General features: G+C 40.3%; 1 protein-coding gene and 1 long non-coding RNA gene across 2 annotated transcripts; one reads left to right on the top strand and one right to left on the bottom strand.

Moving 5' to 3' along the window:
- The first annotated feature begins 519 nt into the window (after nt 1-519).
- Nucleotides 520-3,509, top strand: LOC138909664 (uncharacterized). Its single transcript, XM_070200875.1, has 5 exons — nt 520-592; nt 1,325-1,344; nt 1,428-1,880; nt 2,271-2,774; nt 2,880-3,509. Exons 1-5 carry the CDS (start codon nt 520-522, stop codon nt 3,507-3,509), a joined length of 1,680 nt encoding a protein of 559 aa, XP_070056976.1.
- Nucleotides 3,510-10,343: 6,834 nt separating this feature from the next.
- LOC104114392 (uncharacterized) lies at nt 10,344-12,492 on the bottom strand. Its single transcript, XR_690385.4, has 2 exons — nt 11,449-12,492; nt 10,344-10,672 (listed from the first exon to the last, which is right to left on the bottom strand). It is a non-coding gene; the product is annotated as an uncharacterized lncRNA (long non-coding RNA).
- Between the last annotated feature and the right edge of the window lie 312 nt (nt 12,493-12,804).

The raw sequence follows: 12,804 nt of genomic DNA, 5'->3' as shown, positions 1-12,804 counted from the left end.
GCGATCTAGGAAATCTCATTGATGGGGTCAAAAGAGCCAAACATAGAGAAGGTCCTTCAGGGACCCAGTAGATTAGGAGATGATATTCTTTACTGATTTCTAGCTTAGATTAGATTTCGATGTAATAAGGCTAAATGCCATTAGTAATTTTATTATATTATTGTCGATTTAGTAAAGTTTGTTTTGGCTCATTTTTGCATTAATGAAATGAAGCAAATGTTGGCACCAATTTTCTCCAAGTCTATGTGTTGCTTAGGCCTACCTCAGGCACAATGAGGTCCCCAAATTAAGACGCGAATTATTGCATGACTTTGTGAAATGTGTTTAAATATTGCGAACACTCTTTTATTTCACCTTACTAACTTGTATCTTTTGTTTTTTCTTTCTTTTTGATTACTCCCGTTCCTAAAGGTTGGTTCGTGCATACTGGCATCACCATCATACCACACCAGATCCAGAGGTCCTCCACCTCCTCCTCCACCTAGCGACCCGAAAAGCAAAAGCAAGGGCAAAGGGAAAATGGATGATCTTAGCGGTATCAGGAAAGACAATGCTGCTATGGCGAAAAACGTTGAAACTTCAAATGGCAGAAGTACTCCGGGGGAGAATGAGTTGGTCTTATGATTGGAGCAGAAAATCCTGGAATTACAGAGCGAGCTTGAGCAGGTCCGAAATCTGGCAAACCTCTCCCTTACCCTTAATGTTCCCGACAGCAATCAGCAAAACCCGACTACCTAGAACCAAACACCACCACAAAACGCACAAAATCAGAATCCACCACTCATAGTTCAGAACCCTCCCGCACAACACCAGTATCATAATCCCGCACCTCCCCAGAACCTTAACCCGCCACCAGTGCCAATCCCCCAACACCACCACCATCATCCAACTTAATACCCGCAAACCTCCATTTATCACACTCCCTGAAATGCACCACAGCCTACTCCCGATCCCCAAAACTAGACCAACGACCCTCCGTATACCCAAGTTCCAGGAACTCATCAAAGCAATCCGATATATGTGGACACCTTACCCCATACCCCGTAGCAAACCCTATACATACCCGAACCAACTGAGAAGGATCTGCTCATTAGAAACATGGCAGAGGAACTCAAAAAACTCACAGGGAGAGTCTGGAGTGTTGAAGGTGGGAAAGGCATTTAAGGTCTAAATTATGAGGACCTGTGTATTTAGCCGGATGTGGAATTGCCGGAGGGTTACACAGGTCCTCATAGTTTAGACCTTCAATGCCTTTCCAACCTTCTACACTCTGGACTCTCCCTGTGAGTTTCTTGAGTTCCTCTGCCATGTTTCTAATGAGCAGATCGTTCTCAGTTGGTTTGGGTATGTATAGGGTTTGCTGCGGGGTGTGAGGTAAGGTGTTCATTCTTACCCACTCCTACAAGCTTGTCGCAGTATGTTCTCAGATGCAACTTCGGATCACCAGTTCCTCATACTGCGACAAGCTTGTAGGAGTGGGTAAGAATGAACAAATCTGTATGAAACTATTTATGCGAAGCCTTACAGGAGACGATTTATCTTGGTATATCAGTCAAAACCCAATGAAGTGGGTTAATGGGGTGAATATGGCATCAGATTTCATGGATAGATTCAGGTTCAACACGGAAAATGCGCCAGACGTTTTCTACATTCAGAACCTCAAGAAGAAGCCGACAGAATCCTTCCGCGAGTATGCTACTCGTTGGAGATCAGAGGCCGCAACGGTAAGGCCAGCACTTGAAGAAGAACAAATGAACAAGTTCTTTGTTAGGGCTCAAGATCCCCAGTATTACGAAAGGTTGGTGGTCATCGAAAATCACAAGTCCTCCGACATCATCAAATTAGGGGAAAGAATAGAAGAAGGAATCAAGAGCGGGATAGTAACTAATTTCGAGGCGCTGCAAGCCACGAATAAAGTCTTTCAATCCGGGGGTATCTCAAAGAAGAAAGAAGCGGGTGCCGTGATGGTAGCCCAGGGCCCTAAGTCTCCCCTCACATACCAAACACCTCCACCCACATATCAACCCTCACCACCAAAATACCAATACCCTGCCACCACCTACCATACCTACACCGCTCAACCTGCATATTACCATTCACCTCCATTCGCCTGCCAAAACTACTCAAAGCCACATCCAAATTTTGACTGCAGACCACCTAAACAATACACCCCAATTATTGAACCCATAGCCCAACTGTATGAGAGACTGAAGGCCGCCGGCTATGTCACCCACATTCCTGCTGTTGTTGTGGGAAATCCCTCCCAATAGATCAACCCCAACAAAACATGTGCTTATCATTCAAGCATGAAGGGTCATACCATTGAGGAGTGCCGCACGTTGAAAGACATGATTCAGACATTGATCGACACTAAGGTTATACAAGCAAAGGAAGCTGCACCAAATGTTCGCAACAACCCTCTCCAGGATCACAGAGGTGAGGGAGTGAACATGATAGAAACTGATGAGGAGTGGGATCAAAAAGGGTCCATTAGACTCATTCGAGAGGGAGACGCTCCTAAAACATCTCCAGTCACCCTCACGCCAGTTTTGGTACAAACCCAGGCACCATTTGAAGTTAAGGTAGTTGCACCCTTCACTGTAATGGTAGCTCCCACACCATATTACAAGCCTGATGCCATCCCGTGGGATTATGTTGCGGAAGCAAGGAGAAAGGGAAAAGCCAAAATGGAAGAAACAGGTGCCGCGCAAGGTATGACTAGGACTGGCAGAGTTTACACACCTGAGAATCTGGGAGGAACAAGCAAGGAAGTTGTACCTAAGCCGTTTGTTTTTTAGACTGGCGTGGACGATCTCTGGAGGAAGACACAAGCAAGAGAGTACTCCATTATTGACCACCTGAACAAGACTCCTGCTCAGGTATCCATCTTATCACTGTTGCAAAACTCAGACGCGTACAAGAATGCTTTGATGAAGGTGTTAAGTGAAGCTTATGTACCCGTCGGCATCACTAGTGGAGAGATGGCTAGCATGGTCAGACAGGTACTGGAGAGCCACAAAATCAATTTCCACAAAGATGAGTTACCACCAGAAGGATTGAGTCACAACAGGGCATTGCACATCACAATGCAATTCGAGGACAAGTTCATCTCCAGGGTCTTGATAGATAGAGGTTCGAGTCTGAACATATGCACACTGACCACTCTAAAGAGATTGGGTAAAGGCATGCACGAGATACGAATGGGAAGCATGAATGTGAAGGCGTTCGATGGATCTCAGAGAGCCACTATCGGAGAAATCAACCTCGATCTACAGATGGGTCCAACTTGGTTTGAGGTTGAGTTCCAAGTGCTAGATATATCTGCTACTTACAATCTATTATTGGGACGGCCATTGATATATACAGCCGGGGCAGTGGCTTTAACTCTGCAACAGACTGTGAAGTTCGAGTGGAATCATCAGGAGGTGATCATTTATGGAGATGGAAGCAACCCCATCTACACCAATCAGACCGTTCCAGTCATCGAGAACAGGAGGAAGTTGGGCTGATAAACATATCACCGCATTGAACGGGTGAACGCAATTGAAAAGGATCGATGGTGGAGTAAGAAGATAGAAAGTATATTGCTATGGACAGGATATGAACCAGGCAAGGGTCTTGGCAAAAATCTTCAGGGGATCACCAAACCCGTACAACCACAGTATCATGGCACGACCTTTGGACGCGAATATGAATATACATGGCAAGAATATCAGGATTGGACACCACCATGACATGCCCCTTATTACCCGCTGGAACAACCCATACCATCGTTGCACCAGACATTCCATCAAGCCAACGTGATGTGGGGAACCGAAGAAGATGAGGTTTTGGCCGGTATGAGGAAGCTGTTTCTAGATGAAGAAGACATGGACTGCAGTGCAATTATTGGGGAGTAGGAGGAGAAAGACCTTACCATTCATACAATGGAAGAAGGAGTTGTTCCCAAAAACTCGACCGCTGCACCGACCCGGGCTCGCCGAGTTCCTGGGTAGCCTGGCAAATAAGCATGAATTATTTTCAAATAGTTTTGATCATTTAAGACATTTTCAGTATTTTGTTTGAAATAATTATTCGATCCATCGAGTCGTACTTGTTGACATTTTATTGCTTTAATACATTACTGCTTTTCATATTTATTACTATCTTTCTACATTCTTTTCAGCATAATTATTACATATCCCGATGAACCTACGACTGTGACATGTAATGAGACAACGCAACATAAGGACAGTGATTCGAAAGATCTGGAGGATGATATAATACCTCAGGAAATCGTCAAAGAAGCATAGGATTTTGAAAATAAACCGAAGTCTAATTTGGAAGAGACTGAGGCCGTTAACTTAGGGGATTCTGAAACAGTCAAGGAAACTCGTATAAGCATTCATCTATCACTGTCAGAGAAAGAAGAGTATATCAGGTTCCTAAAGGAGTATGAGGACATCTTTGCATGGTCCTTTGACGATATGACTGGCTTGAGCACATCCATAGTAGCTCACAAGCTACCCGTCAATCCCATGTGTCCACCGGTAAAGCAGCAGCTCAGATAGTTCAAGCCAGATATGAGTTTGAAGATAAAAGAGGAGGCCACCAAGAAAATCAAAGCCAAGGTTCTCCTAGTGGTCGAATACCTGATCTGGTTTGCCAACATTGTGTCAGTTCCAAAGAAAGATGTGCCTTCGGAGTCCTTGCTAGAAAATTGTTAGGTTTCATCGTCAGTCGCCAAGGTATCGAGTTAGACCGGTCAAAAATTAAAGCTATCCAGCACTTGCCACCGCCAAAGAATAAGAAAGATGTGATGCGTTTTCTAGGGCGCGTCAATTATATCAGCCGTTTTATAGCACAATCAACGGTGATATATGAGCCAATCTTCAGAATGTTGAGGAAAGATGTTGCAACAAGCGGGACTGAAAAATGCCAGAAAGCCTTCGATAAAATCAAGGAGTATTTTTCTAAACCGCCCGTGTTGGTCCCACCAGAACCAGGAAGATCTCTGCTGCTTTATCTATCTGTGTTGGAAGGAGCCTTTGGTTGTGTTCTAGGAAAACATGATGAAACTGGAAGGAAGAAGCAGGCGATATATTATCTGAGAAAGAAGTTCACGTCTTACGAAGCCCAGTACTCGTTATTAGAATGCACCTGATGTGCTTTGACATGGATAGCCCATAAGTTGAGACATTATTTCTGTGCGTACACTACATATCTCATATCAAGGATGGATCCGCTAAAATACATCTTTCAGAAACCCATGTCTACGGGTAAGTTAGCAAAGTGGCAGATATTACTGAGTGAGTTTGACATCATCTATGTAACTCAGAAGGCAGTCAAAGGACAAGCATTGGCGGATCACTTAGCAGAAAATCCCGTAGACGGAGAATACGAACCATTGAAAGCGTATTTTCCCGACGAGGAGGTATCGTTTTTAGGAGAAGATATTATCGAGGCATACGGTGGTTTGAGGATGTTCTTCGATGGAGCAACAAACTTCAAAGGAGTGGGTATCGAAGCTGTCTTAGTATCAAAAATCGGTCAACACTATCCGGTATCCGCAAAACTCAGGTTCCTGTGCACCAACAATATGGCAGAATATGAGGCCTGCATCCTGAACTCAGGTTGGCCATTGATATGAACGTTTATGAGTTGCTGGTAATCGGAGATTCAGATCTATTGGTGCACTAGGTTCTAGGAGAATGGGCTACGAAGAACACCAAAATATTGCCATACTTGCACTGTGTACAAGAGCTGATCAAGAGATTCACAAAGATAGAGTTCAAGCATGTTCCAAGGATTCAGAATGAGTTTGCAGATGCATTAGCTACTTTATCTTCCATGATACAACACCCAGACAAGAACTTTATTGATCTTATCCCAATAGGAATTCATAAGCAACCAGCTTATTGTGCTCATGTTGAAGAAATTGACGGAAATCCTTGGTTCCACGACATCATGGAATAATTAGAAAAAGGAGAATATCCAGAGCACGCTACACACACTCAGAAGCGTACGCTTGGAAGATTAGACAACCATTTCTTTTGAAGAGAAGGAATTCTGTATAGAAGGACTCCTGATTTGGGATTGTTGCGATGCGTCGATGCCAAGGAGGCATCTAGATTGCTCGAGGAAATACATGCCGGAACTTGCGAACCCTACATGAATGGTTTCATTCTGGCCAATAAGATATTAAGAGCATGATATTTCTGGATGACTATGGAAGTAGACTGCATCAAATATGTTCAAAAGTGTCACCAATGCCAAATACATGCTGATATGATACGAGTGCCGCCTAATGAACTTAATGCAACGAGTTCGCCATGGACTTTCTCCGCTTGGGTTATAGATGTCATCGGACCAATTGAACACGCTGCTTGAAACGAACATAAGTTAATTCTGGTGGCTATAGACTACTTTACGAAATGGGTTGAGGCCGCATCCTATAAGGCTGTAACTAACAAGATCGTAGCAGATTTTGTTCGGGACTGCATCATTTTTTGATTTGGAGTACCTGAGTCAACCATTACTGACAATGCCACCAATCTCAATAGTGACTTGTTGAAAGCCATGTGTGAAACATTCAAGATCAAGCATCGGAACTTTACAACATACATGCCGCAAATGAATGGAGCCGTAGAAGCCGCCAACAAAACATCAAGAAGATATTGAGGAAAATGGTAGACAATTACAAATAATGGCACGAGAAGTTACCATTTGCTTTGCTCGGGTATCGCATCACAGTTGATCCACTGGGGAAACTCCCTATCTATTGGTTTACGGTACTCAAGCCGTTATTCCCGCCGAAGTAGAAATCCCTTCCTTAAGAGTCATAGAGGAAGCCGAGCTCAGCGACGCAGAATGGGTACAAAGCCGGTATGAACAACTGACTCTCATTGATGGAAAAAAAATGAACGCAGTATGTCGCAGCCAACGATACCAGAATAGAATGGCAAGAGCTTTCAACAAAAAGGTTAGGTCAAGGCAATTCACACCGGGGCAATTGGTACTAAAACGGATCTTCCCACATCAGGATAAAGCAAAGGAGAAATTCTCACCCAACTGGCAAGGCCCTTACATGGTTCACCGAGTATTAACATGAGGAGCACTTATACTTGCAGAAATGAATGGAGAGATTTGGCCAAAACCTATCAATTCGGACGCAGTTAAGAGATACTATGTTTAATATTATGTTCTCACTTTCTATTTGATGTAACTGAACTACGCTTGACGTGATTCCCATTTAAGAAGGGATACATAGGCAGCCTTGTGGGTTCGGTCATATCATAATAAAATCGTCATTTCCTCTATGGTCAGAAACCGGGGCAAGAACTCGAGTTTGCCCGATCTCATCATGTTTGGAACCGCCAAGGAAGGTATCGCCAGAAGTACGGATTTAAACTGGGGCAGAATTTTGAGGAGGATCCTCAAAATTCCGAGTTAAGGAGGTTGCGATGTCTCAAAAGCATGTCACAGTCATCAATTCAACAAAACTATTTGCTCTCGTGTATTATCACATATTTCAAACAACTATGTTTTTATAAACAATTTATCAAATGTATGTTTTTCGAAAATTGTGTTTCTATAGCAGCCAGACGTTACCCGGGGTAACTCAAGCAGGGCCTCCAGACAAAAGCAAAGGCAAAGAAAGGAATCCAGATCACGAACCAAACTTTCCCCGCAAAACTCATGACTTTTCTTTGAATGCAGGCACAATGAACATAACAAGAACGTCCGCACTTACATACACACAACAAGATCACTATCTTCACATCGACAAAGGGCGCCAAACACAAACACAAACACATCAAGCTAGGAAATACTTTATTCTCTCACATTTAACCATTTGCTTTTCTTTAATAGGGCTAAGTACTGCCCTCATCATCACATAAGGCTAAGCATTGTCTTTCCTTTCCAGAGACTAAGCATTATCTCCACTCCTTGCATATGGCTAAACACTGCCCTCACATTGCATAAGGCTAAGCACTGCCTTTCTTTGCATGAGACTAAGCATTATATTCATTCATTGCATGAGACAAAACACGGTCTCCACTCCTTGCATAGGGCTAAACACTGCCCTCACATTGCATAAGGCTAAGCACTGCCTTTCTTTGCATGAGACTAAGCACTGTCTCAATTCTTTGCATGAGACTAAGCATTGTCTCCACTATTGCATAAGGCTAAGCACTGTCTTTCTTTCCATGAGACTAAACACTGTCTCCATTCCTTGCATGAGGCTAAGCATTGCTTCCATTATTGCATAAGGTTAAGCACTGCATTTTCTTGCATGAGACTAAGTGCTACCTCCATTCTTTAAGCGATGTCTCCACTATTGCATAAGGCTAAGCACTGCCTTTCTTTGCATGAGACTAAACACTGTCTCCATTCCTTGCACGAGACTAAGCACTACCTTCATTATTGCATAAGGCTAGGAATTGCCTTTCCTTGCATGAGACTAAACATTATCTCCGCTCTTCACATCGGGCTAAGCACTGCCCTCATCTCACACAAGACTAAACCTTGTCTCGTCTAGTTCTCGCATATGACTAAACATTATCTGTTTCCTCTCAAACGATCGATATCGCCGTATATTTGCATCTCATGGGCTGAAACATTGCCATATTTTCCGAAGGCGTCATAGTCTAAGGGCATCATCCTCATAGCCCGAAGACATCATACCATGGCCGGAGGATCTCTCGAAATTGCATATCATTACTCAAAGGCGTCATGGTCCAGAGGCACCATCTTCATAGCCCGAGGACACCATTCCATGGCCGGCGAATCCCTTGTCATACACTTCATCGCCCAGGACGCACTACAAGAAATTGAACTTTTTGTGGCGCCGAAAGTCGCTACAAAAGACCTGCGTAAGGCGTCATGGTCTCGTCGCTACAAAAGACCTGAAGACCTTTAGTGGCGACCTTAGGGTTGCTGCAAGTACAACCATTACTAAATGTTTTTTGGGACGACTGCGTTGGTCGCCACAAAATGTCTCTTTTTGTGGCGACTATATCGCCACAAACACTTAATAAATTCGCTACAAATAAGAGTCCTACAAAACAAGTTTTATGTAGGTCGCCACAAAATAATGACATTTAGTAGCGACCATAGTCGCCACTAAAACTATTAGAGCTTCAGTAGCAACTCTTGTCGCTCCAATAGCTTGAGATTTAGTAGCAATGTTGGTCGCCTCTAATAGAAATGGCTTCTGTGACAAAATCCTGTCGCCACTAAAACATATTTTTCCAACAATTATAATGATAAAAATTCTAATACATTTCCATCAATTAATACCACTATTAAAAGCATCCAAAATTATTCAACAACCAAACAAAATATTTCTGAAGTCAGAATATTATACATACTTTCATGATAAAAAGACAATTACATATTTACTACACAATACTTCGTTGGTCACTGTTATTGTACAAATACATACGATAAAAGAAAAAAACAAATATTAAGTGTCTTCAAACTCCTTGATCAACGCTATTTGTGATTGTTTAGGAATCTTGTCCATGTTATTAAAGAATAAATAACACAAGATCACTTTTACAAACTCATAATATAATGCTATTAGTAAAAGGGGTGACCACAATAAAATTTCACTCTAATAAAAATAGTAAAAGACATTTAAATAGTAATGTAAGCTGATTAGGAGAATAACCTTTTACATCAGAAGGACTATATAGGTTACGCTACCAATGGTAACAGTCCCAGTGCATACAAAATTTTAAGTTAAAAATGAGAAGAGGAGTCCGAAGATTTTCTGAAGGAACTCATCTAGAACTGTTATATTTAACTAACAGGGTATGAGGATTGCTTATTTAGTTCCCATTTGACCTTTCTCAACATATGTAATAACATCAGGTGGCATGTTATTTACTTCAACTGCATTTTCACTATTGTTTAAACTATAAACTATACTGCTTTCTTGAGGATAATACCTACATTTCTCTTACTCATATAATTTGCAATTGGGACATAGCACTGAATGCATTTGTATAACAGAGGATATTTCATGGTTTAATGGTCAGTAGCATTAAAACATTTAGCATATAAGCAGAGATGATATTCCTCATATGTTGCTTCTATCTGAACCCTGTACAGCAATATGCATTTGACATTTAAAATGAGAAAATGACAATTTGGATTCCCATGATGCAACAATCTCACAAAAGTTAGCATTGCAAGTATGGAAAAATAAAAAGTTGTAATGCAGCACAATGTCTAACCATAAGGAAGGTAAAGAATTCATTTGTCAGTGAATGACTGATGTCTTAGGTAATTTCTTCCAAATTAAAATTTTGCATTCACTATTTCTTCATAAGCATATATGCATCCTGACAAACAAGTAGTCCAAACAATCATTAAATTCATTACTTGGAAACATGATCATCATAATTTCTTAAAATAATAACGGAAGATTATACCAAGAAGCTAATGACTTTAAACGTTATGGCAATTCCTCTTAGGATGTTATGGCAAACTAATCTCACCTATCATATTTCTAATTTAAATGAAACATTAATTAAACTTTATAGACATGTCATTGTTGTTCAGAACAAGGGCACCAAATACCAACACACTGAGAAGCATTAGTAGGTTGTGTGTGACGGGTATCTCGAATCCAATAGACAAAAATTAAGTGTGTTGCTTTAGCATGATAGTACGGAAATCCTTCCTGCAATAACCACCACATAAATTTATGACTTGTAGCCTAAAAATCAGTATATCCAGAACATATCAATAGACAACTCAAACCAGAAGAAAAGCTTAGATAATGAATATATTTCCCAAACAAAGAAGGTGAAGCAGAGATAAAATACCAAATATTTATATTATACGGCAAAACTTTCACATTAAGTAAAGCCATCAGTTTGCCACAACCAATATCTAGTGAGAGATGAAAAACTAAAGTTGAATTAAAAATTAAAACCTAAGCAGTTATCAATGAGCAAATTATACAAGACCACGACTAACCAAGACACTGTAGATTAACAAGTCATCACTTGCGCTAAAATACCACAAAAGTTTTGAGATGATTGAACAAGATACTGTATGTTCCAGAGAGTTTCTCCTTTAAACAAATAGCAATTGGTACATCATATGCTTTTTCATTCGAAAAACAGATGAAAACTAACAAGGTAAACTACCTCGTCATAACCCTCAATATTGAAATGGTCAATTAGGTGTGGGAACATCATTATAACTAGTCTCAAATAGTCATAAAATCAAAATTATGTGTTTATCGAGCTCTACCTATAACTAATAGATCAAGATTTAGTAGGAAAATAAATGTGTTGATAACTAGAAAAGTTAGAGTTTCTTATTTTTACTTAGCACTAGAAAAAGTTAGCTTTGCATTTTAGATTAGGTAATTGTGGATTCTTAATTATTTTCTTAGCCTATAAAGGCAAGAGTTTTCATAGAGTGTCAGCCAGGGAAAATGAAACTTACTCTTAACTGTCGATTTTGTTTCCATTGTAGCTATATGCAAGAATAATCGTCAAGTTAATATCTCCCCTGGAGTAAATTCACCCAAACCGTATGAGAAAAATCAACTATCTCATATTTTTTCGATTTGCTGCTTCAATTGTAGATATACCATTGATTCTCTTCGAGCCTGAATCACATTATTCACACATCATTTGCTGCTACATTTGTTGATATTCCAGCTCAGAAAATAAAACAAATCAAGTATCATAAAAATAGAACCGTCTCTTGAGGATAAGAGCATGGTAAATAGGGATCACATATGGTGAATCTATAATAATACAATTACTAAATTGCCATAGTTCACAAGGAAATACTTTCTAGTAGAAGTCAACAATATGGATTGCCAAACGAGATGCACTCAGTAAATTGAATTTAACATAGGATACGTAAAGTAAATTCAAAATCCCCCATTGCACAAAGAAGCCCTAAATTTTCAAACCCCAAAAAGTAAAGCACACATACACAATAGCAAACTAAGTAAACCCTAAAATTTCAGAAAACCTCACCGTTGAAGAGCAAGAAACGATCAAAATAATTACGCTAACATCAAAAGGGAGAAAGGAGTAGAAAAAAAACCAAAACCCATTTGCTCTACATCAGCCGCTGAAAGAAAGGATGCTCAATAATCGTCAGTCGAACACATTGGCTCAGAATCTAATAGACCCGTTGTATCAACGATTGCAGGCCTTAAAGCAGAGAGTAGACTCATGGTTTTTTCTTAAAATGCTCGCATTGAGTCGATTTACTAGGGCTCGGGTAAATTTAGGTTAGATTTGTGCGGAAATTATGAAGGAGAGGAGATAAGAGAGGCGTGAGGGAAGGGAGAAGGCAAATCGCCGATTGAATTTAATAGAGCGATGTATGGAGGAATTTTGGAGAGAGGACATCGATTTCGCTGGGGAAAGGCCGAATGGGATTTCTTTTTTGGGGGGGAGGGGGATTTCTTAGAACTTTTATTTTAAGGAAAAGGAGAGAAATCATAATAATTTTACAAAATGAGATAATATATTGAAACATAAAATAACTAAAGAAAATGATAATGATTTTACTTTGTAAAGCTTTGAAAAAATAAATATATTACTCCAAGTATTTAAGCCTTTCAATATATGAGTACTTATTTAAATTTAATTTTTAAATATAAAAAATATCCAAGTACTTAGTTAGTACTAATAAAGTACATTAGTGGCGGCCTAAAAGATTGCAACAAAAGCACCACTTGTAGTAGCGACAAAGTCGCCGCAATTGACCTTTTGTGGCGACTAAATTATCAGTCGCCACAAATAGTTTTCCAGCCATATTTTATTAGAGAAATTAGTA

This window comes from Nicotiana tomentosiformis, chromosome 4 (assembly GCF_000390325.3).
Source record: "Nicotiana tomentosiformis chromosome 4, ASM39032v3, whole genome shotgun sequence".
Taxonomy (NCBI): Eukaryota; Viridiplantae; Streptophyta; class Magnoliopsida; order Solanales; family Solanaceae; genus Nicotiana; species Nicotiana tomentosiformis.
The sequence above is the reverse complement of the archived record's forward strand: the minus strand, read 5'-3'. Positions and strand labels throughout refer to the sequence as shown.

What these genes read in the sequence shown, in the direction of transcription:
- LOC138909664 (XM_070200875.1), top strand. Translation starts at nt 520, where the DNA reads ATGGATGATCTTAGCGGTATCAGGAAAGACAATGCTGCTATGGCGAAA. An exon ending in ATCGTTCTCAGTTGGTTTGG is followed by an intron (nt 1,345 to 1,427) that starts GTATGTATAGGG and finishes GTATGTTCTCAG; the next exon opens with ATGCAACTTCGGATCACCAG. An exon ending in GAGGAACAAGCAAGGAAGTT is followed by an intron (nt 2,775 to 2,879) that starts GTACCTAAGCCG and finishes ACTCCTGCTCAG; the next exon opens with GTATCCATCTTATCACTGTT.